Genomic DNA, 26,962 nt, shown 5'->3' on the forward strand with positions numbered 1-26,962 from the left:
CCCTCCTTCCCTCCCTCCCTCCCTCCCTCCCTCTCTCTCTCTTTCTCTCTCTCTCATTTCCAGACAGAGTTTCTCTGTGTAGCCCTGGCTGTCCTGGAACTCATCCTGTAGACCAGGCTGGCCTGGAATTCAGAAATCTGCCTGATTCTGCCTCCCAAGTGATGGGATTAAAGGCATGTGCCACCATTGCCCGGTAGTTTGTTTCTTTCTTTATCCACCAGCCAGCATCTCAGATTTGTTTGTTTCTTTTTTCTTTTTTAGGTAGCCCATCTTTCTGTATTTTTTAAAAAAATTTATTTATATTGGTGTTCTACCTCCATATATGTCTGTGAGGACATCAGATGCCCTGGAACTGGAATTACATATAGTTGTTAGCTGCTATGGTATGCTGGGATTTGAACCTAGGTCTTTTGGAAGACAACCCAGTGCTCCTAACTGCTGAGCCATCATCTTTCCAGCCCTTGAGTTTCTTAATATAAATACTTTAGAGTGGCTTAATGAAAGCTTGTAAAAATATTTGAAGATGCCTCAAACATGTTTCTGTATTGCCCTAGAAAGGTGGTTTAGTGTCTGTTGTGGTAGTATATATATAAGAATGTTATTTCATACTGCCTATAATTTTATCTGCTCATTAGATGGAAAAATAAATAACCTGTACCTTCCTGGGTTCAAATCTCACCCCTTTAGGTGTTGCTTCTTGTTACTTAGGACAAGCTGTCTAACCTCTCTATATCTCCATAATGGGGCAGGGGTGGTGGTGGTGGTGGATTGAGACTAGGTTTTTCTGTGTAGTTGTAAACTTGGCTATCCTGGAATTCACTGTTTAGACCAGGCTGGTCACAAATCCACCTGCCTCCTGGTGCCCCACTACTACTCAGCTTCTGTGTTTTAGCTCTATAATTGAAATAATACCTAAAGTGTTTAGATGAATGGTGAAATCCAGTAATCACTTTGTATGTGCTTGCTTCTTTATATAGGTGCTGACATAAAATTCATACAATATGAAAATATACTGTGTCCATCATAAGCTTGGCATTTGTAAATGAAATTTCTGTTTCTTTCTAGTTAGAAGAACCTGAAGAATCTAAAGTGCTAACACCGGAAGAGCAGCTAGCAGATAAGCTCCGGCTAAAGAAATTACAGGAAGAGTCAGACCTTGAATTAGCAAAAGAAACTTTTGGTAAGATGGTGGATGCAGTGTTGAGCTACTCCAGATGAAAAATTCTGCCCATCTTACTACCTGTAAAAAATCAAGAAACATATTTTTAAAGGACATGTGTATTCTAATTGAAATTAGAAAACATTGTTAAGCTCTTGTTTATATATTTGAAATTACTTGACAAGGTATAGACAGATTTTTGGTAATTAGCCTATCATAAAGGTTATTAAATTTAAGACATTGTAACACACAGCTATAACCCTAACACTTGGGATGCTGAGACAGAAGTGGAAACCAGCTAGGTCTATATACCAAGGTTATGCCTCCCAACGCTGTCCCTAAAAAAAGTACACTTTCCCTAAAATTTATGAGCCGGATAGATTCTGTAGTCTGTAGCTTGGAAATTAAATGCTGAAATGTCTTTGGCGCCATCCTGCTGTGGTAAGTCTAGATAGGACTTGAGCTTAATGTGTTGGTCCATGTAGAATATCCAGTTTTAGTTAGCTTTGCCTTGTGTTCAAGTTTGTTTCTTTTGTGTATGTGTATGTTTGTTTGTTTTGGCCTTTTCAATACACTCTTTCAGGGCCATCATTTCTTTGTGGCATGTCTACAGCTTTAGTTAGTGAACAAGATAAATGGGTATATTTTTAGTGCTCTAAGGAGAGTTACACAACATGGTGTCTTAGTTATATTTCTGTGATTAAAACATCAGACCAAAAACAGTCGGAGAGGAAAGAGGGTTTTGTTTTGTTTTTTTCTTTATTAATTCTTTTCAGTCTTCACACACACCAGAAGAGGGCATCAGATCCAGATCCCATTACAGATGGTTGTGAGCCACCATGTGGTTGATGGGAATTGTACTCAGGTCCTCTGGAAGAGCAGCCCGTGCTCTTAACCGTTAAGCCATCTCTCCAGCCCAAAAGAGTTTATTTTTATCTTACAGCTTACAGTCCATCGTCCAGAGAAGTCGGGGCAAGAAGTAAAGCAGAAGCCATAGAGCATTGCTGCTTACTAGCTTGCTCCTCTTGGCCTGCTCATTCTGTTTTCTTACAGTACTGACGACTCAGGAGTGTTACTGTCTCACATAAATCAAAAATCAAGAAAATGCACCATAGGCCCGTCTAATGAGGGCATTTTGTCAGTTGAAGTTCCCTGTTTTCAGAGGACCATATAATTAATTTATCTAGTTGACTTAGAACTAAGTCAACTAGGACACCTAAGGAAGAATTAAAGGTATAGAGTAATCAAGATTCTACTTCATTTGTCAAATTTCTTATTACCAGGTGTGGAAAAAAATTCTGATTTCCCAATCCCTTCTCTAAAGCACAAGTAGCTTGCTGTAATTGTTTCCCCCTCTTTAAGAAAGTATGACCATACTTTCATACCTCAGGTATGACTGGGTGTTCTTGCTGTATTCATGACAGCCCATGTCTATGAAGAGGCTAGAGAGGAGGCTCAGTGGTTAAGAGCACTAATCTGTAATGGACTTGGATATCCTCTTCTGGGGTGTCTGGAGACAATGACGTACGTGTGTGTGTGTGTGTGTGTGTGTGTGTGTGTGTGTGTGTGTGTGAGATCTTTAAGAAAAAGAAAAAAGAAAACCTCATGAGATACCAGTTGCAGATAAGGATGAAAAAATGCACTATACAGTAACTGTTTAGAGTTACCTATCATTTCTTATACTACAGTGCTGAATCTGTAGTATTGTTAGATCATTTACTTGAAGCATACATACTTTAACATAGAATTCTTTTAGTCTTCTCAGGCTTTAACACTGAGAGAAAACTGCTTTTGGAGTTAGCTGATTATTTTTATAGTATCTATCTCTCTTTTTTTTTTTTTTAAATAAGACTTATTTGTTTTATATACGAGTAGACTAGCTGTCTTCAGACACACCAGAAGAGGGCATCAGATCTCATTACAGATGGTTGTGAGCCACCATGTAGTTTCTGGGAGTTGAACTCAGGTCCTCTGGAAGAGCAGCCCGTGCTCTTAACTGCTGAGCTATCTCTCCAGCCCTCAATATCCATCTTTTTTATTCTTTCCTATCCCAAAACAAAAGTTGTTTGTTTTGCTGTGTTTTGACATTTATTGTGCTGTGTACCCTAGATGCCCATGGCCATCTTGTAGAGTTGGTTCTTGCCTTCCATGTGGATTCAGGGGCTTGAACTTTAGGTGATCACACTTAGTGGCAATTTAGTCATCTTCCACCCAGTCCTTTCTGTCTTTCTTGGACAGATCTTTGAGAGCATTGTTTTTCAAAAGCTGTATAGCCCAGGTCAGTCTGGAATTCACTACAGTAAACCAGGATGACCTCCGAACCCAGAGGCACTTACCTCTGAATACCTCCGTACCCAGCTGTTTTACTGGTTTTTTTTAAGATTTATTTATTTTATGTATTCACCTTTGCTTTCTTCAGACACACCAGAAGAGGGCATCAGACCCCATTGCAGATGCTCTGAGCCATCTCTCCAGCCTCTGTTTTACTGTTTTTTTAACTGTCTTTAAAATATATAAGGTCTTTTATTGTTTTTTTAACAAAGGAAATCTGTTAAATTGAAACAAAAATCTCATGTCACAGGATTATGTTTTTAATTTTAATATAGGGAATTAAACTCAGGGCTTCATACATGTTAGGCAAGCACTACCTGCGCTACATTCCCAGCCCACATGATTTCATTAATTTATTTGTTGGTTGTTTTAGTGTCTGTCTGTTTTGAATTTAAAAGATTTAGAAGGATCGTTGGAGATTCTGTCAGAGAACTCCAATAGGCCCAAGTTAAAAAGTTTTAGAGGGCTGAGTGGTGGCTCAGAGTGTAGTAATAACCATGGTGACAACATGAGTTTGATCCCTAAGACCTTTATTGGTGGAGTGAAAATTATGCTCTGATTTCCACATGCAGGTCAAGTGCACACGCACATTCACTCACTCACTCACTCACTCACTCAGGCAAATCAGCTTGGTTTATGAACTTTAAAATTTTTGTTATTATGGGGAAGAACATGTGTGACAGTTTGTGGTGTCAGTTCTCTTTCCCCATCTTTACATGGGCTCCAGGTAAGCTCTTGTAACCCACTGAGCCATTTCACTATCCCCTTATTGATAAATTTAAAATGTTTCATTTTTCCTAATGTTTCAGGACTTCTCTCTTTTACAGGTGTTAATAATACAGTTTATGGAATAGATGCTATGAACCCATCTTCAAGAGATGACTTCACAGAATTTGGAAAGTTACTAAAAGATAAAATTACACAATATGAAAAATCACTATATTATGCCAGTTTTTTGGAAGCCTTAGTTCGAGATGTCTGTATTTCATGTAAGTGATTCTGATTTTTAGCCCTTTTTGGTAAGTCTGTATTATGGCTAGCTGTGGTGGCCCATACTTGTAATCTTAGTGAAGCAGAGGCGGGTGGATCTCTGTGAGTTCCAGGACAGCCAGGGCTACACAGAGAAACTTGAAAAACCAAGGGGAGGAAAAGACTCTGTATGAACACCATGGAAAATAGTTGTTTTGGTTTTCTTTTGTTTGTTTTTTTATTTTTGTTTTTTGAGACAGGGTTTCTCTGTATAGCCCTGGCTGTCCTGGAACTCACTCTGTAAAATGTCCAATATCTTTTAAAATTCAAAGTCTCTTAACTGTGGGCTCCACTAAAATACATTCTTCCTTCAAGAGGGAAAAATATCAGGGCACAGTCACAATCAAAAGCAAAACCAATGTCTGGGATCCAACTCACGATCTTCTAGGCTCCTCTAAGGGGTTTGGTCACTTCTCCAGCTCTGCCCTTTGCAGCACACAGCTTGTCTTCTGGGCTCCAGACGCCTGTACTCCACTGCTGCTGCTGTCCTTGGTGGTCATTGTCTAGTACTGGCATTCCCAAAACACTGCTGTAACTAGGCTTTACCAATAGCCTCTCATAGACTGTCTTCACGGTGCCAAGCTTCAACTCCTTTGCATGACACCTTCAGTCCTGGGCCATCAATTGCAACTGAGGCTGCACCTTCATCAATGGCCTCTCACTGTGCTGAGCCTCAGCTGCTCTTCATGACCCCTTCATAACCAGTACCACCTGGGTGACTCTTACACATGACCAAGACCAAGTCCTGCTGCAGCACAAGATCCAACCTTAGCTATCTCTGAAACACAGCCTCTTTGTGTGCCCAGAAAACACTTCCTAGAAGATGTCACCTCAGTGATGCTGGTCTCTTCTTAATCACCGCTAATTTCTTAGCTCCAGCTAACCAGCATCAATAGTCCCAGTAATGCAAAGTTTTTGCTTTAGTAGTTCTGGTATCTTGTTAATCACAGCTGATACTTCAGCCCCAGCTAACCAGAACCACAGAACCTTCACAATCAAAACGTGGCCCTGATAAGAGTCTTTAATCTTCCCTCTGAAATTTCACAAGCCAGGCCTCCATCTTCTGCGCTGTTCTCAACATAATCTTCCAAGCTCCTACACAACATCCCATAGAGCTCTTAACCAATGGCTCTTCTAGCTCAAAGTTCCAAAGTCCTTCCACTCAGAAATCCGCCTGCCTCTGCCTCCCAAGTGCTGGGATTAAAGGCGTGTGCCACCACTGCCTGGCAGAAAATAGGTTTTTAAAAGTGCTTTAATGCTATGTAATGATAGAGTTGGGATTTCCTTTTTAGCAAATATTTTTGGAATGTTCTCCAGTGCACCGCGGCAGCTACTTTCCTTGTTTAGTAGCTTCCCAAAAGACAGCTGGTTTATGTCAAACAAAAGCAGGCCACAAAACACTGAGTAACTCTTTTATCCAGTTTTCTCCTAAAGGATTGACAAAGTATCTTTAGAAGGAATGGACTAGGGGCTCTTAGGGTTTTAGAGCTCAGTAAGACCCTCAAAAATTGCAGATTTTACAAATGGAAGCCTAAGGTGCTGTCCAAGTTGTCCAACAGAAGTGGGGTACATGTACTGACATGCCACACCAAGGATATCTTGGCTGAAGATTGAGAAAAAGGTCATTGTGAATTAGGAGTTGATTTTCTTTGGTGAATGAAAGGGATTCTCAAATGTGATTGATTTACCCACAGGTAGGTCTTCTTGTTTTTTGTTTTTGTTTTGTTTTTTTTTTTGTGTGTGTGTGTGTGACAGGGTTTCTCTGTGTAGCCCTGGCTGTCCTGGAACTTACTCTTTAGACCAGGCTAGCCTCGAACTCAGAAATCTGCCTGCCTCTACTTCCCAAGTACTGGGATTAAAGGTGTGCGCCACCACTGCCCGGCTAGGTCTTCATTTTATACATAGTGGTTTTTACTGTTATTTGGGGGAGGGGGTACTTTAAGCAAAAACCCTAACATTTTCTGTATCTAAGAACTGATTTTTTAGTAAGTACAGGACATACTGTCCACTAAGTGTGTTGTAGTTCTTGGGCTAGAAGGCTGGTATCTGTGTTAATATCTGACGTGAGGTTGTGCTGCAGGAGGTCATGGTTAGTCTCCCCTCTGTTAGACTGGGAGGAGGTGAGCAGTGCCGAGTGCTAAAGAGTGCATAAGTACAGTTCTTAGCCATTGAGCTTACAACTGGAATTTAGTGAGCTCATTGAGCCTAGCCATAGACTGAACAGTTATTTACCTGACTTTTTATCAAGGAGAAATTCATAGTTGTTTTAAAAGTTACCTATGTTTATTGACATACAAATTTTTATATATTAAAAAGATGTCTGTGATTTTATTTTTCAAAATGCTCAAAAAAATGAAGTTTAGCAGTATGTTTCTCTCCCTCATTTAAAGTGGAAATTGATGACTTGAAAAAGATCACCAACTCATTGACTGTGCTCTGCAGTGAAAAACAGAAGCAAGAAAAGGTAAGGGCAAGTTGTGAGAAAAGACTTATGTGTTCTTTTCTGAGAAAATCAGAATTGCTGTGGGTTATGCCTTTTAGAGAGGCTTGGACCTCTTTGAGTGCTTGCTATGACAGTGAACCGCCCATAGCAGATAAACATTCATGAATTTAACTCTTCATTTTTAGCAAAGCAAAGCCAAAAAGAAGAAGAAAGGCGTGGTTCCTGGAGGGGGATTAAAGGCCACCATGAAAGACGATCTGGCAGATTATGGTGGATATGATGGAGGATATGTACAAGACTATGAAGACTTCATGTGACACTTTATCTTCTGGTGTCTTCTTTCTGTTGCCCACAGTCCCTTCAACATGTAGCACAACCTCCTTTCCTTTCAGTTCTGCCAAATGCTACAATCAGAAGTGCAGTATCTTTTGTGCTGGTTATTTAACCCCTTGACACTCAGGTGCTAATGTGCAAATGAGGGAACTTGGATCTTGTTGCCAAGGGGTTAAAATTGGGAACCTCAGTTGCTACTAAATCATAGTTTAAAAACAAAACAAACCTAATAATGTTGTCATTGTTGCTATCTGATTCCATAGCAGCAGTCACTAAATTGGAAACAAAGGTTGCAACATGACAAAAAAAAAATGTGTAGTATTTACCAGCACCATTCAGTAATACAGCCTTAACCATACCTCCTTGAACTACTTCATAACCTGTTGAGAAAAGCAGTTTGCAGTAAGGGCATGTGGGATGCACCTAGTATTAAAATTGCTTTGTCTTAAAATTGAGGTGAGGATATTAAAATCTTGTTGTGAAGAAGACTGCTTATCTCAGAGTGAAGATACTGTGGCTGAAAAGTACTAGTTTGATACTTAAGATTTTAATGACCAAAACCCTCTGACTTTGAAGCTGAAGAAGGTAAACCTCTCCATTATTACAGTGCAGGTGGTGGACTCTCCAGTGTGCTGACTGTCTAGTTATTTATCAGCCTGTTTCTATTGATGGAGGACTTCAGATCGGGGAGGGAACTCTGTTTCTGTCTGCCTGATTCAAGTGTCTGAGAAACAAATCTTGGTCTTCTAGGCTACAATGGAGAAACTTTAACAGGGTTTTGGCATTTCCTTTTCTTTATAAAACATGCTCAGCAAACTGCACCAGTTAACTACAGTTTGGTAAATTGTTATGTTAACAATTATGACATCTGCAATGTTTTATAAAGCAACTAATTTAATAAAATCACTATTGTGAGGACTTAAAATTTTGTGTTATATCCCAAGAGATAGTTGAGAGTACAGAATGCCACTCTTGGGTGGAGGTCTTTACTCACTAAAGCTAATCAATGCTTGATGTAGTCACAGCTTTGAAGCAAGAATGTTTGGTCTTCAACAGTTGTAGAGCAACAGAAGCTGCTTTCTACCCTTGTTCATCTGGGGAGTTATCTCATTGTTTAGATGCTAAGGCTCAATTAAGTACCTAGAACTATTTATTTGTAGTGATGGAGCCTGTCACTTATTGCTATAAGCAATACTGGATTACACCTTAAATTTACCCACACTTGTTCTCCCTCCACCCCCCCAGGTTTTCACAGTCAGACCAAAAGATGTTGTTGATTTCTCTTCCATAGGCAATAGAACCTCAAAGCTCTGTAGACTACTAAGTAGAGAACAGGACCATCTAAATGACATGAATTAATAGAAGGTGTGACTACACAGCAATAACTCCAGTAAATACTGTTGAAGGTAGACAAGGGCTAAGATTTCCTCAGCAGTAATAATGACATTGAATTAAAACCTATTTTATTATAGAAAGATCAGTTTCTAACTCATGATAATGTATCACCTGTTCCTTAACTGTAAATAAGATTAAATTGCTTTGAAACTGGAACCTGCAGGTACAGGCATTCTTTAACCACTATTGTTTCTCTGATGTAGAAGCCACTCTAACATGACGCTTTTGATCTCAATACTAATTTCTCCTCCATTCCCTACAGCCACAAACAACTGATGCAGTGTGGTATATTTCTGGATTTTTCAACTCAAATGGGGATAAAGATCTCCAAATACTTTATTATGATTGAACATCTCTTAGAGCTGTATAGGTACAAAACAAGCAATCAGATCTTCTAACCTTGGAGCATATCTTTAAGGCAGCATCCTGTTTGAGGGTCCTTCAGAAGCATATTTACAATTTCAAAAAATTTGTGTTCATATGCCAACTTATAATATAGGTAGATATCTTCACAATATGAAAGTAACTTCTTCAGGTTTTCTGTGACCCTGTCGGTAGGCTGGTGTTGTTTATATCTACACAAAAGATGTATAAAGTACAAGTTAAATACTGTATTGTCAATGAGGGGGCTCAACTCCACCACCACTATCTGCAGAGGTTGAGATTTTGTAGCTTAGGAAGTTGTCAAACTAGTATTGGATCTTGATGATTGGATTTATCTTTAAAGATAAATACATGAGTGCCCACCACCACTGTAAATAAATATGTGAGTGCCAGTACTACTGTAAAAGGCACTTTTATACCTATAACATCTCTATATGTAGCCCTGGCTGGCCTGGGATACACTAGGATACATTAGAGGCAAGTGCTGGGACTGCAGTCAACTTTAAATACTTACTTTTTGGAAATGTCTTCAAATATATTGGGTCTTAGTAACTTCTGCTGCTTAAATTCTTCCAAATAACTAAAGTCTCCTTTAAGAATCACTTGTTGGTAGAGTACTTCAGCCCAATCAGGAACAAAGTCATAGGCCTCAGCTACAATAGAAGCCTATAAAGAATGGGCATGATGGGAGGTGCTGTGGAAAACTGAAGACAAAGTCGAGGAGACAGTCCTGCACACAGTGAATTATGAGCACAGTGCTAAAGGCTCTGTCTCAGGTTGTTTAAAGTTGGGTTGATTGGCATTTCCCTCCCATAAAACTTTTGCAGTAACCTGTTTTTAGTCTTCCTTACCATGGACAGCAAAACTGCTGAGATGTGAATTATTTCTATAACTTAGCTGTGTGAGGAGCAGGAAAAAGCCGATGCTGGGACATTAGTATCTTTTATTTTATTTCTTGGATTCCAGATGGGGTTTCTCTGTGAGAAAGCATGCTTCTCTGGAACTTATGGCTTTAAACTCACAGAGCTCTACCTGCTTCTGCCACCTTAGTACTGGGAACTAAAGAAGTGTGCCACTATGCCTGGCCAGTCCCTTTTATTTTAAAGGTTAGAATTGATCTCTGGGAAGACTATTCCATGAACACAATCTGGAAAGACTTAAGAGGATAAGCAAAGGATGCCTGCCCATAACTGACAAACATCAAAATTCTCCAACCTTTGCCCAAATCATGTGCTATACATGTACATCAACAGTGCTGAGAGTGTGCCTTAAATGGTGGAGCACTTGCCTGGCATTTGTGAAGTCCCCAGTTTGATCACTAAAAACAAATGCACATCCATCTCACACAGCCTCCTCATGGTACTAATAGCTAAATTGAGAGGACTAGCCCTGAAACATCAGACAGTCACTCAACTGCTGGGGCCAAGAGTGAACTACCACAGGATGCTGCTGGCAGTACTTGCCAGAGTACTCTTACCTGGTAGAACCGAGGTAGGGTCATGATGCAGTCCATTAGCTTCTGACGGCCCAAGTTGATAAGCATTGTATTTTGGCCACTGTTGAGGAAGTGAATCTGTAGTGTTATCAGCTTGGTAAGCCGGTTACAGTGTAGGGCCTGTCGGACACAGGAATCCTGAGGGACAAGGGTGGAGGAAACACAGGAGGGAGAACTTTATTGTTACCATCCCTTCTGTTCTCTGACCTTTGCTTGATTCATTATACACACCCTCTTCACTTGGAAGAGCCCAAGCCAAAGTAATTCCTAGTAGTGCCAAGGCTAAGGCTGGGGGCTAGAATAACACTGGTTACCTTGGCGTAACTCTCTGCTGCATCCAGCATCAAAGTCAAGGCTTTAAGCAAGAGCTGTTTTAGTTGGGCTCCATCCTTGAGGCTTTCCTCTGTAAAATAAAGGACAGTTGTTACAAAGCTCAGCGACTCAGACCCACTCAGTGATGGCAGGCTAGATGGGAGAAACATCCTAGGTATAGTGACAACCATTGTGTGTTCACTCGGGTGAAGGCTGGTGAGGAATGCAACTCCATTTTCTGCCACCTGGACTTCACTCACCCCAGGGCTGAGACTCAATCAGCTTCAGTTGGGTGCAGGCTGCTGCCTCGTGGTTCTCTCCTATCTCACGGCACATGCTGAAGCACAGGGCAATCATGTTGTGCTTTTCACTGTCTCCAGGGCGGCAGCGTTTGATGTAGTCCAGTAGGGCTGTCTTCAGAGTGCCAGTCTGCCCAGGAAAAAAGGTATATGCAAGGTCTCAGCCAGGGACCACAGGGGAGGATCAATTGAGTCCACTGGTTTTATAAACTGCTTAAAATACCCAATAAAAGGTAAATGAATAAAATGACAACAAAATCTTAAGCTGTCTTTTTTTTTTTTTCCCCCGAGACAGGGTTTCTCTGTATAGCCCTGGCTGTCCTGGAACTCACTCTGTAGACCAGGCTAGTCTCAAACTCAGAAATCCACCTGCCTCTGCCTCCCAAGTGCTGGGATTAAAGGCGTGCGTGTGTGCCTTAAAGACAAGGGAACAGGCGTGTCCTCATTGTTGGGGAGCATAAACAGGAATCCCGTAAGAGCACACACTTATCTACGTTTGTTTGCTAGGACTCTGTCCTAAAGATGTATAGTGTGAAGCTGAATGTAACACACTTAATAGCATTAATGAAAAGCAGCCTGGATGCCCCAAATAAAGGCTAAGAACATCTTGTAGCTGTTAAACTGCTCCCTCTTTTTTCTCTATTGGGGAACTAGACACAGGGATAAGCACAAGCTTTACCACTTAACAATGGCCTCTGAGGCACAGGATTATCTTGACTCGGGAAATAGCTACAGTAGACACTGTATAAAAGGAGAACCTCAATTATCTCTTATTTTCAAAGCATATAATTTTGTAAAAGGTAAATTTATTTTGGGGTCCATATGCAAAGAAAGGGGTATATTATATTAGTAGTGGGTGTTTGCAGACAGTGAACACTGAGGAGTTCTGTATTGACTTCTAAGTGTCTTACATGGAATATGTAATACTTTTGTAATCAGGAACAAGCTATTAAAATAATTTTAAATGAGAAAGTGCCTCAAAACAAAATTTGAGGGATCCCAAAGATTGGCCTTCTGTTGGGCTTGCTTCTTTGCTATCAGCTGGATTGTCCTGAAAGGCCTAACAGTAGACATTTTTTAAACTACTTTTTTTTCTTTTTCTTTCTTTTTTTTAATTAGATATTTTCTTTATTTACAGTATCTCCTTTTCCAGGTTCCCCTCCAAAAGAAAAAAGAAAAAAACAAAAACTAAAACCCCTGTTCCCTCCCCCTGCTTACCACCCCACCCACTCCTGCTTACTGGCCCTGGCATTCCCCTACACTGGGACATAGAACCTTCACAGGGCCATTGATGACCAACTCTCTGTAATACATATGCTGCTGGAGCCACTAGTCCCACCATGTGTACTCTTTGGTTGGTGTTTTTTTGTTTTTTAAAAAGATGTATTTATTTAATCTATATAAGTACACTGTAGCTGTCTTCAGACACCCCAGAAGAGGGCATTAGATCTCATTACAGATGGTTGTGAGCTATCATGTGGTTGCTGGGATTTGAACTTAGAACCTTTGAAAGAGCAGTCAGTGCTCTTAACTACTGAGCCGTCTCTCCAGCCCACGGTTGGTGTTTTATTAAACTACTTTTTGACAGAAGAACTGAACAAAGACAATTAAGTCATGCCCCTACCACCAGTGCTTAGGAAACAAAGACTATGTGAGTGGCATGCCTTATGTCACTGCACAGAATGGGGACAGAGAAGCTCCAGAGCCCAAGCCAGCCACACCTGTTGCCAAGGTTTCTTCCTAGTCATCAGTAATAGCTCCTTTGTCAGTTGTCTCTGGCCCTAGTCTATGCATTTGCTTCCTGCCTCGTGTGTTTGGGGTGGAGGTGGGGGCCAGGAAGGGGTCGGTTCAAATTTTTTTCATATAATATATTTTAATCCTTTTTCCTCAACACCTAGAACTTCCCTACCTACCCACCTACTTTCAGCATATTTTCCAAGGAGGTATGTCCTTCTCAGAAGAGGCACTTTCTAAACAAATTAGGGGTAAAAGGCTGAGGTGAATATTTTCATTATTTAGCATAAATACCATCATGACTTAGTCTGAACTCTAACTTAAATCACTGGTGATAGTGTGTACCCAGGGGAAGTCTCTGATCTCCCTGAACAATTCTGGAGCCCACATAGACGTATTCCCAAGAGCAGGTGAGACTCACAGATCCTGGAGCTCACTGCTAAACACCTACTGGATCTAGCTTCTTCCTCATCAGAACTTCAAAATGATGCTTCTGATGCAGCAAGTCAAACATGTACGTCATCTCATTGTAGCGTCCAATGCCAGTGAGGAGGCGTACCTGAGGGGAAGAGCATTTGAGGCTGTTGAAGTCGAACCAGTACCATCACTAAATAGCCCAGAGGGACAGGTTAGTGGCCAGGCTGCCATGGGTCACTCCTTCCCACTCACCCAGCTGCGGCTTCCCTGATTTGGAATGAGCCTTTGGGATGTCATTGGTTGTCACCTCTTGTCTTTCATGGACTACCTACCTACTGCTACAAAGATGCCTTTCTGGGCAGTGCTTGCTCTCATCACTCCTCACTTCAGTGGGCTACATTTTTTTTTTTAAAGATTTATTTATTATATGTAAATATGCTGCAGCTGTCTTCAGACACTCCGGAAGAGGGCATCAGATCTTGTTATGGGTGGTTGTGAGCCACCATGTGCTTGCTGGGATTTGAACTCAGGACCTCCGGAAGAGCAGTCAGTGCTCTTACCCACTGAGCCATCTCTTCAGCCCCCAGTGGGCTACATTTTACTTACCTAACCTGGGTCAGCATTTGGGGAGGTATAAGGAGCTTGAGTCTTTCATTTACAGATCATGCCTGAACCTTGTTTGGGGGTGAAAGAGTTCTTTCCCTAGAAAAGTTGACTTCCCTTTATACCAAGAAGGTACAACAGCAGTGAATGTGGTATGTGGGCAGGGAACATCTTACTTTCTGCTCTTCTGAGACACTGATTTTGACAAATCAAGGAGGAACAGAGGGCTGGGCTCTCTGGCCAGTAATCAAGTAAATAAGGGATTCAGAGACCCTATCAGCTTCGAGCTGGGGACTCTTGTCTGTTTCTCTTTAAAGCTGCCTCAGAATGACAGTAGGTTCAAGGGGCCTACTCACCACTAATCCGTACTCCTCGTTGGGAGCCAAGTAGTTATCTGTAAGCATCCGGGCAGCCTGTAGGACTCTGATGATACCCTCCATGTGGCACGTAAAGCTAAAGCAGTGATGGGCCAGGATCAGGAGCTCTGTGGCTGGGTGGTAGCACAAGAGTGAGATGGACTTGTTGGCAGAGAAAGTCCTGTCTAGAGCTCTTATCCTCTGATGGGCTTAAACTTAAGTAGCAAAAGCTAGAAGCAGTCTAAAGTCACTACAACAGTACAAGAGTTTTAATTATAAGGACTTACTGCAGGACAGCTGCCCGTGGGGGACAGAGGGAATCTTGTCCAACAACTTCATGCCTACTAATGTACGGTCTTGACACAAAGCAGTTAGCTGAAGAAATGTCTGGCTTTCCTCTGCTGGGTGGAAAGGTTGCTTTTCTCCTGCACAGAAAGATGTGGAGACGGGTACTGAGTTTACTAGGAGAAAGCTGGCAGAAGGATCAGAACATGGTGCCAGGAGGCTAACTTTGCCCAGGCCTGGCAGCAGGAGGTAATCCTGATAGCTCTTTTGAGCTGGCTTTATGGGACAAGGGCATTATTTCAGAGGCAGAATTACTACCAATAAGATGATTATAAAGGATTTTTTTTTTATAATATGCAGTCTTGAAAGGGCAACCATACAAGTAGTGTATGACTTTAACATTCAAATCTTTCACACTGGGAAACTACAGTCTGAGAGGTTGGCGAGGTCTGGAGAACAGGGCACCTGTTCCCTCTGCTGGAGTCAGTAGTTCCCGTGTCACCTCTTCAGCCACTAGTTCAGCCACGGTGTCTGGTTGAAGGCCCTGGGTATTGATGAAGACCTGGGCCTGTCTGCATCGGTCAGGCCGCTGAGAAGCCAAGATGGCTCGAAGCATGGCTTCACTGTCCCTAGCAGCAACATCTCCATAGGGACAGCCCAAGTCCTAAGAGGAAGATAACAGGAGCAGAGTCATTTTTAGAAGCAAACAGTAGGAATGTGTGGACGGGCCGTTACTGCCTGATCTTAGAAATCCCACTATCTCAGCAGAGTCAGCGGTGCCTCCTATCCTGTCCTTGACCAGGTGAGGTTAGTCACTTGTGGAATGCTGATCTTGTCAATTACACAGAGTAAAGGAGTGGAATGAAACGCTTATCCTGGAGCCAAAGCTGAAGTCTATGCTTCCAGACACCCCAGTCTTCTTTAGGACAAACTGCTCGGCCTTGTTTCCCTCACATTCTTGTATTGTTTCTTAACCTGCACAGGGCCACACACATCCTGTCTGCTCTGGGAGTAAGAGGGTGAAGGAGGAGTCTGTCTTTGTATGCATCACATTATGTGCAATGTTCAAGTTATAAAGTAAAATCTTAGGCATGAAGTCTAGAAGGAACTCATGTTCAAGCCATTATTTATAGAGAGGAGCCAGGAACCCATGGAAGTTAAATATCTTGCTCTACCTTTCTGTACAGACTCCACTGGAGTGGTGCACTCCCTCACGTCCCACCTCCCTTTCAGAGAGTGCTCCTTTGGGCATCCCCCTCTGGCGCATACCTTGGCAAGTTCATATAGACAAAGGACCTGTCGGCAGTAGTTCTTGCCATGGAGACACTTGCTTATGAGAGTGTGGAGGTTCCGGGCCACTTCATCAGTGGGTGGTACCATCGCAAATGACTGACTGTCCAAACTTGAAGCTGGAAGCAAACGCAAGTCTGAGGGGAGCTCTAGTATGGCCTCTCCCCATGACTTCTTCACTCCTTGAACTCAATTCCCATGATGCATCTGGGCCTGAGGCCAGTTCTGACAGAGCCCCACTTAAAACTTTCATCACCACCCTTCAGGAAATCCATCTGTGATTTCTTCAATAATCTCACACCACCTCAGGCTTGAAGCTTTCTGCATGCTCTAGAGATCAGCACCAAGATGTCTACTACTGAATTCCTCATGTTGTATACGCCAGCATGTCTGCTTATCTCCAAACTTCTCTCAGGCACCTTGGTTCCTACTATGAGAAGACAGCTCTGCTCCTGCTGCCATCCCCCTTCTCCTTCAGGTCATCCTTCAGTCTCACTCTTAGCTAGGTGCACAGCTCAGTGCAGACGGCTTGCCCAGCCTTTCTAAGGCCTTAGGTTCAGCGCCAGCACTGAAAACTCCCAAGCGGAGCCTAAGTCTGAAATGGGAGACATGCTTCTTTGCTTCTTGGTAAAAGGTCTATCAGGAAAAAATAAAAGTGAATATGTGACACTTCTTGTTCTTCCCCTTTTGTCTCTGAGCATCTTATTCTTAGCCCTCGCTGGCCTGGAAACTCATTTTGTAGCCCAGGCTGGCTTTAAGTTCAATGTGATTCTCCTGCTTCAGCTTCCCTAATGCTTAGATTACAGTTGTGAGCCACCTTCCCAGATCTATTTGTGTAACACAGGGTTTTACTGTCTGTCAACAAAGCATCGTTAAACTATGGTACAACCACTCAGTAGAATAATCTTAGAGAGCCTGTTGGTGCATCTCGACAGGAAACATGCATGTGCTTGCTGGGTATGCAAAAATAACATTAAAAAAGGCATTCTGGGAGCTTTGACAAGACATCATTGAATTTTTCACAGTCTGTATGAGTGTACTCTGTTATTTGTTACACTGACTGCAGTTGAGTGCTTACTTAGGTGCATGAAGCCCTGGGCTCCATTCCTAGCTTCATATAGCTAGGTGTGGTGGCACAAGCCTCTAATCCCAGCACTCTGTAAATTCAAGAGCACTGCCAGTCATTATAGTGAATTCCAGGCCAGCCTAGGATACAAATAAATAGAAAAAACAGCTTAAGTCTAAAAACATACACTTTAAAAGCAAAGCAGGGCATGGGAGGGTACTCCTGGAATCCCAGCACTTAGAAGTAGGAAGATCAGGAGTTCCACTTAGCCAGTGGAGGCCAACAAGGGCTAAGGGCTATGTCTCAAAATACAAAGAAAAAACCAACCCCAAATCAGATAGTGAAGAAAGGAAATGCACAGTTCAGGCCACGTTGCCCCTATCCATCCACCCTGTGAGCACAGTTCTAGGAAGATGGAATAGGCTTGATCCAGTCTGCTCTCCCACTGAGCTCCTGTATAAAACCTAGACATGCAGTGGCTGCACGAGGATCCTGAGAAGTAGAACTTCAAGCAAGCAAACTGAAGATGGCCAGAACTGGTATCTCCCTAGTGAGGAATCTCTAGAAACCTAGAGCTGAGCCCTGAGGTGGAGGAGAGACCCTGCAAGTGTGTGTGTACTCAAGAGCACTCAAGCAAGCTCTAGTGCCAGCCTGAAGGTAGCAAGTGCACTCCTGTGCCCACTCTCCTCTGCCCTGGCATCCAAGCCATCTCTTGGCAGGTATGGTAGAGGCTTGAGTCAGCGTTTGGGAGGAGGTAAATCCATATTGCTTTTTGTAGAGAGGACCCAGGCTTAATTCCCAGTACCCACAGGGCAGCTCAGAACTGACCCTAACTCCTATTCCAGGGGTTCCACACCCTCTTGTGGCCAATGACAGCACCAGAAACACACATGGTACACAGATACACATAAGGTATGGTCTACATGGTGAATTCCAGGACAGGCAGGGCTACATAGACCCTCTGTCAAAAAGGAGGTGAAGGGCTAAAGAAATGGCTCAGCAGTTAAGAACACTGGCTGCTCTTCTAAGACCCCAGTTTGATTCCCAGAATCACACAGTGTTTCACAACTGTGTAACTCCATTTCCACTAGATCCTATACTCTCTGCGGGCACATGTGTGGTGCACAGATATATACACAGTGAGAACACTCATGCACTTTTTTCCTTAAAGAAAAAGAAAACAACAACCCCCCATAAAGGTAGAAACAACAGCCTAAGTAATCCAAAAAGCAGAAAGTTAAACGTTTCCTCTACAAAACCACTGAGGCTCATCCAAAAGGTAACCTTTAGAGTTGAACAAGAAAAGGAATCCATAATTTTAAATATTCTAAAATAAGCATCCAGATTCAGATGGCTCTACTGGTAAATTCTATTAAACATTTAAGTTAATAACATTAAGCCAGCATGGTGGCTCATGCCTTAATCCAAGCACTTGGAGGACCAGGGCTCTAGCACCATCCTCAACTACACAGAGAGCTAAAGGTCAGCCTAGGCTACATGAGATCTTGGAAGGGAGTAGGAAGGATGTGTGAGAAAGATCTTGTCCAGAAAATAAAAGTAAGAGTTTCCAATTCATGACACCAGTATTATCACAATTTTTCAAAAGGAAAAATAGACAAAACCTTTCTTTTGTTTTGTTTTTTTTCTTTTTTCGAGACAGGGTTTCTCTGTGTAGCTCTGGCTGTCTTGGAACTCACTCTGTAGACCAGGCTGGCCTCGAACTCAGAAATCCACCTGCCTCTGCCTCCCAAGTGCTGGGATTAAAGGTGTGCGCCACCACTGCCCGGCTGACAAAAACTATTTTTAAGAAGTAAATTACAGCTGGGTGTGGTGTAACAAGTCTTTAATCCTATTACTTAAGAGGCAGAAGGATCTCTTTAAGTCTGAGGCCAGCCTGGTCTACAGAGTGAGTTTCAAGACAGCCAGGGCTACACAGAGAAACCTTGTTTCCAAAAAATAATCAATAAAATATTCCTCAAGAACATAAATATAAACAAAAGAGCTAATCAATTACAGCTATATTAATCAAAAAGGATAGTGTGTCAAGGGAAAGTTTACTCTGAGAATGCAAAGTTAGCTCAATGTTTTTAAAAAAAATGATTAAACATATCTAGTCATATTAATAGCTTAAAGAAGGACACTATGTGATAAGATCAACAGATGCTGAAATACACACAATTTAAAACTGCACAATGATGATAAGAATCTGTCCCCAAACTAAGAGCAGGGTGAGCTTCTTCCCATAGTGACTTTCAGATGGTAGTAAAGGCCGAGTGCGCTCCTCCCAACATCAGCAGCAAGTTTTAGCCCAGCTGGCATCATAGAGCAAAGGCGAGAGTTCTCTATACTATGTCTACGTAGAAAACCTACCTCAAGGAGGTCAGATGGCACACTGAGCACAGAAGCCTACCCTATGTGCTACCAGTATATGATTATAAACCTTTCAACAAAGATCCCACTTGTGTGTGTGCAGGGACATTCCCTGGAGCTACAGGTACAGGTGGTTGTGAACTACCTGATGCCAGGAACCAAGCTGTGGTTCCCTGCAAGGTGTATGTGTTTTATATCAACTTTTTCATTTCTTCCTAGACCTGGCTGTGCTGGAACTTGCTTTGTAGACAAAACTGGCCTTCATTTCACAGAAATCCACCTGCCTCTGCCTCCTGGGTGCTGAGATTAAAGATATGTGCTCACATGCCTGGGTGTTTATGGTTTTGTTTTTTGGTTTGAGATAGTTTGATTATGTAGCCTTTGGCTGGCCTCAAAATCATGGGTAATCTGCTCTGCTTCCCAGTGCTGGCTTGAATTTATAGAATTTCACCAAACTATCAGCCAGATGGAACCCCTCTACCTGATCTCTGAGCTAGTTAAAAAGCAAGTGTTACTTTGTAGACTACTTATGGATTGATTACTTGGGGAAAGTCACTATCTCTTTAATTTAGTGTAAGTATGATATCCCGAGAGGTCTCTCCTTTTTGGAGACAGCATCAGCATTATGTGGCCTCCTTTACTTACTGCTTTGGACTTTCCGAAGAGGGGCGCTCGGACTCTCCACCTCCTCAGGCAGGGCGGCACTTGAGAGGAGGGCGAGGATCTCTGAGTGCAAATCTTCCACGCTGGCCTCTGCGGAGGCCAAGGCTCTACAGTGCAACACCAGCACTAGATCCTGACTATAGAAACGGAAATACTGGCACACTCTGCTTGCTTCGTGCACATAGCCACCATCCAGCAGCTGCCCGATCAGAGTGTTCAGTGACTCCTGCTCTTTGTGTTCCAGTCTGTTCTCACACGTCTCCTTGGATGGAAGACCATTAAGATCTAAGTATTTGGATGTGTTCAAAGCAGCAAGCTTGGAGAAGGACAGCTCACTGGCTAAGCTATCAAGAGACAGTTCAGCGGCAGCCAACTTGTGTTGAGAGAGGCTGGGCTTGGCTTCCTCTTCAGCCCCTGCATGTGTGTGCTGGGTGATGCGGCAGATCCAAATCTGTTTCTCCAGTTCCTCCAGTTCTTCCACGGGAGCCGGCTCCTCTTGGGCAAGCCAGTGGCCCGCCAGAGTGAGCAGCAGATGGGGCTCCTCAAGGCTGCCCTGCTCAGCAGGGTGCTCCCTCACCACTGGGGCCTGGCTAGAGAAGAAGGAAGAGGCTGCTCTCTTTGAAATAGAGTTTTTCTTAAAATTTTCATGGCATTTTCTCCAGAAGTCAAGTCTTGCTTGTTTCAGGGACCACTGCTGCGTGTGCGCTAGCGTTTGCATTTCCCGGGTTAACTGAAATTGAACAAAGCAGACTTCAGCATCCTCACCAACATCCATGCTCCCTAAGGACAAGCTGGCTACAGCAGATCTAAGATGGCAGAGGAGCCTGGGCTGCATGGGGCGCTGGACACAACGATGTGAGAAGTTAGTGCGAAAACAATTCTCAGTCCAAGAGTCCAGAGAGAGAGAAAGCCACCTTACAATTATCCTCGTCAAAAGCAAACAGCTGGCGCTTACTCTCCAGCAGAGGTTCTCAACTTTCCCAATGCTGTGGCCCTCCCCTCCCCCAACCACAAAATTACTTTCGTTGTTATTTTGTAACTGTAACTTTGTTACTGTTGTGAACGTAATGTAAATATCTGGCCTGTGACCCCTGATGCGGTCATGACCCACAGGCTGAGAACCCATTCTAGAGGCTAGGCTTACATCAAAACATATGTCCTTTATTTACTCTATCAAAAGTGTACTCCCTGAAGCAATGTGGGACTGCATCCCACATTGTTCGGTTGGGAGCCTGAGTAACTTAAAGAGATACCTGTTCGGTATGGAGAGATGGCTAGTGGGTAAGAGCACTGACTGCTCTTCTGAAGGTCCTGAGTTCAATTCCCAGGAACCACATGATGGCTCACAACCATCCATAACGAGCTCTGACTCCCTCTTCTGGAGTGTCTGAAGACAGCTACAGTGTACTTACATATAATAAATAAATAAATCTTTAAAAAAAAAAAAGAGAGATACCTGTTCAATCAGCAAGCTGTCCACAGGCAGGGCTGCTAACTCTGCCACACTCCTGGCCACAGCAAACTGCCCATCTGCCTTTAGCTTCTCCAAAATAGATCGACATTCCCGCTGAAAGTTCTCAGTGCTGTAGCTGGAAATGACTGTAGGGCTGATGGCGATAGGTGTGTCCTTCAGTACCTGGCTGAGGAGACACAGCTTCTGCACGTCTGGCCCTGTGCAGGAGAGAGGGTGCAGTTACATAACAGTGCTGTGGTGTGAAAAAACGGCAGGGAACACCAGTGTGCCTAACGGAGAAACATGGGCCTTTCTTTTTCCTTCCTTTTGTTTTTCGTTGTTGTTTGTTCTTTCTGGGACAGGGTAGCACAGAGCCCAGGCTGGTCTTGAACTTATTATATAGCTAAGGAAAACCCTGAATGGCTGACTCTTCTGTTTCTACCTTCCAAGTGCTAAGATTATAGGTGCATGCCATGTATCCTGTAAAAACAAATCTTCTATTCTCACTGACTACAGAAGCTGTAAGGGGCCATTCCTTACATACTCAAGATGCCAAATGCCATTAGGACACACATGTATATGCACATGAGGATGTATATAAATATGCGCGTGTGTGTATGAATATATATGTATGCATATATGGCATTTACCATTTTTAGTGTATATATATACATATATATGTGTGTGTGTGTGTGTGTGTGAGTGAGTGAGTGTATGTAGTATGTGTGTGAGTGAGTACGTACGTACACCTTGCAATATCCTTAGTCAAAGTCTGGCTGAACTTGCCCACCTTGCTCTAGGAACTGGTAAGAGATAAGATTACCACATGAAATCAACTTCTACTATATACATGTGGCTTTTATGAGACAGGATCTTACTGTGTAGTCCAGACTGGCCTTGATCTTCCTACCTCAGGCTTCTGGGCACTGGGCTTATAGATGTGAGCCACCATGCCGTTAAGTGTCTCAGATTGGTGCTCTTCAATATCATAGTGATCTGCTAACCTTGGAGACAATGACTCAGGCTAGTTTGCTCATTCCTGTTCTCTCTCTCTCTCTCTCTCTCTCTCTCTCTCTCTCTCACACACACACACACACACAAGAGAGAGAGAGAGAGAGAGAGAGAGAGAGAGAGCATGAGCGAGCTCAAGCGAGCACTAGAGAGTCCACATGTGTCAACTGTATAAGTGCTGGTATCATCCATGCATTCTAATATTCTGGTAGCCCTCCAAAAATAATTTCAACATACGAGAAGTAACAACTTGGCAGCAGCTTCAGAACACAACTGTCTTACCATTGGAGAAGAGCTGCTCAGTCCCAACAAACAGTTGGAGGAGTTTCCCCAGCTCATACTGCGTCTCACACTGCTGCGGCATAAGTTTCAAAAGGAAACACACCTGGTCCTTCATCCATGTGGCAGGTATGACAGGAAGGACCCTCGTAGCAGCTGTATCAAGCTAGGAAAAACAACAGAGGCTCAGAGGGAGCAGGTTTCGGGAATGAACAGGCAGAACCCCATGGTGCTGGAGAGATGGCTCAGTGATTGAGAGTTCTGGGTGCTCTTCCAGAGGTCCTGAGTTCAAATCCCAGCAACCACATGGTGGCTCACACCATCTGTAATGGGATCCAATGCTCTCTTCTGGCGTCTGAAGAGAGCAACAGTGTACTCCCATACATGAAATAAATAAATAAATCTTAAAAAGAAAAAAAGAAAAAAAGCAGAACCCCCAAACCTGGGACCAAGAAAGCCGCCGAACTTTTTTTTTTTTTTTTTTTTTTTTGAGGCAGGGTTTCTCTGTGTAGCCCTGGCTGTCCTGGAACTCACTCCGTAGTCCAGGCTGGCCTTGAACTCAGAAATCCACCTGCCTCTGCCTCCCAAGTGCTGGGATTAAAGGCGTGTGCTACCATTGCCTGGCCCACCGAACATTCTTAAGGCTTCCCAATACTCTTATGGGCCTATCACAAAAGGGATCTGACAAAAGGCAGGAAGCAGTGATGGGTTCAAAGGGCAGTTCTGTCACTTTGCAGGAAGTGCTGGTAGAGGGGGCTATGTTCATGAAAGTCCAGAGTGCCAAATACTGGGACACATCAAAGTCCCAGGCTTAAATGAACTCCTACTATCAAATTAGTCCCCCTGTGTGCTACTGTGAAACTAGCCAGCCATGCTTCACTTGGCAGCTCCCTACATGGGGTCTGGGCTTATATTTGAGCCCAGAAGATTTTTAAATTCTTTTTTTTTTTTTTAAAGATTTTTATTTACTTATCATATGTAAGTACACTGTAGCTGTCTTCAGACACCCCAGAAGAGGGCGTCAGATCTCATTATGGGTAGTTGTGAGCCACCATGTATGTGGTTGCTGGGATTTGAACTTAGGACCTTTGGAAGAGCAGTCAGTGCTCTTAACTGCTGAGCCATCTCGCCAGCCCCAGATTTTTAAATTTATAGTACATAGTATGAAGATTTCTTAGAAAGCCTTTCTTACCTCTGCTGAGGAATATGAGAGTTGCAAGTCAGCATGGGCTACGGAGCAACACAATATCTCACAAACCCTCACCTGAGTAGACATTTTCTTTCTTTTTAAAATATTAAAAATATTCCTACTTTATTTCCTCTATGAGAGAAGTGTGGTACAGGTCACGTGATAGCCTTAGGCCCCTCCTTCTACTTTCCATCGGGGTTCTTGGGGTGGAACTCAGGCTGTCAAGCTTTCAAGGCCTGCTGAGCTGTCTTAATAGTGGCTACACCACCAGGACACAGATAACAGTGGCATATGATGTGACACTTCTGTTTACATCAACTACAAGTCACAACACCACCTGGCTGGCTTCTCTGAAATGACAGTGACTTTGTCATTCATGTGGCACAACCACTTGTCTGCTGCTTTCCCAAGCCACCCACCAGCACAAAGGCCTGCCAACCAACTTCAGTTCAGAGAAGAGGGCACTCCAATTCCTGCCTACCGTTTCAAGGCTTTTCTGGAACTCCAAAAGCTTAACTTTGGCTTTCTCGTAATTCTTGAAGAACATACACAGTTCGTACATCTCCATAATCAATAGAAGTGGGGAATCCTTTGAAGAAGAGTTAAAATTAGAAAATCAAAAAAAAAAAAAAAAAAAAAAAAAAAAGAAAATCCACACAGAATCGAATTAAGTTTCATGTTATTTCCTTTGGGGGGTGGGGGGAACCCAACAATTCTATTTCTTGTTACTCTACAGACCTTCCACTAGGCAGCGCTATGGCCCCAACAAACATTCCTGGAGGCAAAAGAGCACCAGTCACTTATCCTCTTACTGGTCTCTGTGGTAGCAACCAGACTATTTTTGGTGGGGTTGTCAGGCCAGGAAAGGGGAACTTTAGATTAGAAATGATGAATCTGAACTATAATCGTGCCTGCATACTAAGGCACTTGAGTCTGTGTGGTTTGAGTTATGTGTGCATAAGTTATTAGTCTGTAAAATAAGGGTAGTGCCACTTCCTAACACACACACATTATTTTTATAAAGTATTGTTGTGAGAACTTACTAAACCAACACATATAAAGTACTCTGCTCAACAAATGCAGTATATCTCAAAGGCCCTTGGGCCTGATATCCAGTACTATACTAAACACACACACACACACACACACACACACACACACGAGTAGTTCTATTACCATTATCATCTCTTGTTGATTTAAAAAGAAATCCAGGTCTGATAATAAGAAAAAGCCAAAGACTGCTATGTTGAAACTCTGAGGTTCTGGAATGTCTGAAGTGTGTGTGTGTGTGTGCATGTGTGCGCGTGTATAAAATACCTTAAGGAAGAGCCGGAAACCTCGGATGAGAGTGTGGCTCTTGCGTCTTGTCAACACAGTCCTCCAGATGATGGACAGGTCCTCCAGGCTCCAGTGATGGTCCTCCACAGAGATCTGAATGTGTCCCATTGCTTCAGCTGCAACCTTGTCCTCCACAGAAGTGACAATCCAAACACAGAGACAGGGGACAACACTGGCACCCTACCATTGGACAAGAATGTTTCACAATGAAGGAACTGGGCCTCAATTATACTGAAGTATAAAGGCACAAACGGGCATCCCCTGCTTAGAAGAGGTCACCCTGTTTCTTAGTTCAAGTGGCACAGAAAGCTTCCAAGCAGGACACAACCTGATGAACAAGCAAGGGACATGCTGTTCATCAGAACAGTTCATACTGTCCTGCAGAGTGTGGCAGTCCAAAGCCACAGAGGACAACACTCCACTAACTAGCTGGAATCAGCTTGTGAGAATCTCTTCCCCAACAAGGTGCTAAGGAAGAGGAGGGTGCTTGCCTAGCAGAACACAGTCCCCACTGTAGGCCTCACTGGTGTCAGGAGACACCTTAGTGGACATTTTCAGTGACCTTGGAAGCAGGTGTAGGAGCCTCTCGCTTGTCCCCGTAGCTACCACAGGCCCCTCCCAGCCTGTGCTTGCTTCCTTCCTTTCCCTTCTTCCTTGTTCCTTCTTGTTCTCTGTTTTGTCTCTGCATGCATGAGCCCATGTGTGTTAATGCTCACAGAGGCCTGAAGAGGACAATGGATCCTCTAGAGCTAGAACAAGCGGCAGTTCTGAGCACTGCAAGAGCAACAGCACTCTTAACTACTGAGCCAGCTCTCTAGCCCCGGTTGATTTACTTAACTGTGTGTGCATGTACACACGTGTCAGAGAGCATGTGCAGAAGTCAGAGGACAACCTGTGGGAGTCAGTTATTTCCTTCCACCATGTGAGTACCAGGAACCAAACTCAGGTGGTCAAGTTTGGTGGCAAGGGGCTTTGCTGGTCTGTGTTTTGTTCTGTTTTGTAGTTGTTTGTAGTTCTGACATTTTGAAAAATTTACTTGATTTCTAATTATGTGTCTGAGTTTCTGAGTGGTAAATGCATGTGAGTGATGGTGTATGTGTGTGAGTGTCTGAGCGGTAAATGCACGTGAGTGATGGTGCATGTGAGTGCTGGTGCTCATGAAGCCCAAAAGCCTTGAAGCCACTGAAGTTTGAGTTAAAGGTGACTGTGAGCTACCAAATATGGGTGCAGGGAACCAACTCAGGTCCTCTGTGAGAGCAGTGTGTGCTCATAACTACCAAGCCATCTGAGACTGGGTCTCAGCTTAGGGGCCGGGTCAGCTCCCAGCCTGCCACGGTCCTGACTAAGCCACTAAGCAGGTGGAGTATAAGCACCCACTGCAGTGGCCAGCCCTTCTCTGCCTGTCCTGCTGGATTCCGGCTCCTTAGGCTTTTTGGGACCCTCACCTGGATACATGAGGCCAGGACACTGAGGATGGGAACCCGATGTTTCACAGCCTCAGCCAGGAGCCAGCACCAAGAGGTTGACTCATCCGAGCACCGGTGGAGAATCTCAAAGAAATCCCTCCTTTCCCCTTTGTTCTTCTGGAGTTCCTGGATGCAGCTGGCATCCCTGGAGATGGACCCTGGTGACAGTTTCTCAGACGCCAGCTTCAAGTGGCTCTGAAGGACGGGACTGAAATACTGAAGAAGAGATTCCACCTAGAGAGACGATTAGAACACACTCAAT

The 26,962-nt window shown here is 43.3% G+C and overlaps 2 protein-coding genes across 4 annotated transcripts in view; one reads left to right on the plus strand and one right to left on the minus strand.

The window, feature by feature from the left end:
- Window positions 1–8,840, plus strand: part of Eif3j (eukaryotic translation initiation factor 3 subunit J) — a 23,368-nt gene extending 14,528 nt beyond the window's left edge. The window contains exons 5-8 of the mRNA XM_031371694.1: window positions 1,066–1,180; window positions 4,318–4,479; window positions 6,910–6,983; window positions 7,148–8,840. Of these exons, the coding sequence (XP_031227554.1) occupies window positions 1,066–1,180; window positions 4,318–4,479; window positions 6,910–6,983; window positions 7,148–7,279 (483 nt within the window). The 3' untranslated portion in view covers window positions 7,280–8,840. The remainder of the gene's footprint in view (window positions 1–1,065; window positions 1,181–4,317; window positions 4,480–6,909; window positions 6,984–7,147) is intronic.
- A 136-nt stretch (window positions 8,841–8,976) lies between these two features.
- Window positions 8,977–26,962, minus strand: part of Spg11 (SPG11 vesicle trafficking associated, spatacsin) — a 61,629-nt gene continuing 43,643 nt past the window's right edge. For 2 of the 3 annotated variants that reach the window (XM_031371687.1, XM_031371688.1), the window contains 16 exons: window positions 26,680–26,934; window positions 25,214–25,414; window positions 24,378–24,485; window positions 22,711–22,873; window positions 21,421–21,635; window positions 19,947–20,694; window positions 15,845–15,984; window positions 15,041–15,239; window positions 14,578–14,715; window positions 14,291–14,424; window positions 13,366–13,473; window positions 11,142–11,310; window positions 10,884–10,972; window positions 10,552–10,707; window positions 9,589–9,740; window positions 9,010–9,265 (listed from right to left, as the gene is read on the minus strand). In XM_031371687.1, the coding sequence (XP_031227547.1) occupies window positions 9,085–9,265; window positions 9,589–9,740; window positions 10,552–10,707; window positions 10,884–10,972; window positions 11,142–11,310; window positions 13,366–13,473; window positions 14,291–14,424; window positions 14,578–14,715; window positions 15,041–15,239; window positions 15,845–15,984; window positions 19,947–20,694; window positions 21,421–21,635; window positions 22,711–22,873; window positions 24,378–24,485; window positions 25,214–25,414; window positions 26,680–26,934 (3,156 nt within the window). In that variant the 3' untranslated portion in view covers window positions 9,010–9,084. Of the gene's footprint in view, window positions 9,266–9,588; window positions 9,741–10,551; window positions 10,708–10,883; window positions 10,973–11,141; window positions 11,311–13,365; window positions 13,474–14,290; window positions 14,425–14,577; window positions 14,716–15,040; window positions 15,240–15,844; window positions 15,985–19,946; window positions 20,695–21,420; window positions 21,636–22,710; window positions 22,874–24,377; window positions 24,486–25,213; window positions 25,415–26,679; window positions 26,935–26,962 lie in introns of all 3 variants that reach the window. The other variant, XM_031371686.1, reaches the window with a different exon arrangement.

Source organism: Mastomys coucha, unplaced genomic scaffold (genome assembly GCF_008632895.1).
Source record: "Mastomys coucha isolate ucsf_1 unplaced genomic scaffold, UCSF_Mcou_1 pScaffold15, whole genome shotgun sequence".
Taxonomy (NCBI): domain Eukaryota; kingdom Metazoa; phylum Chordata; class Mammalia; order Rodentia; family Muridae; genus Mastomys; species Mastomys coucha.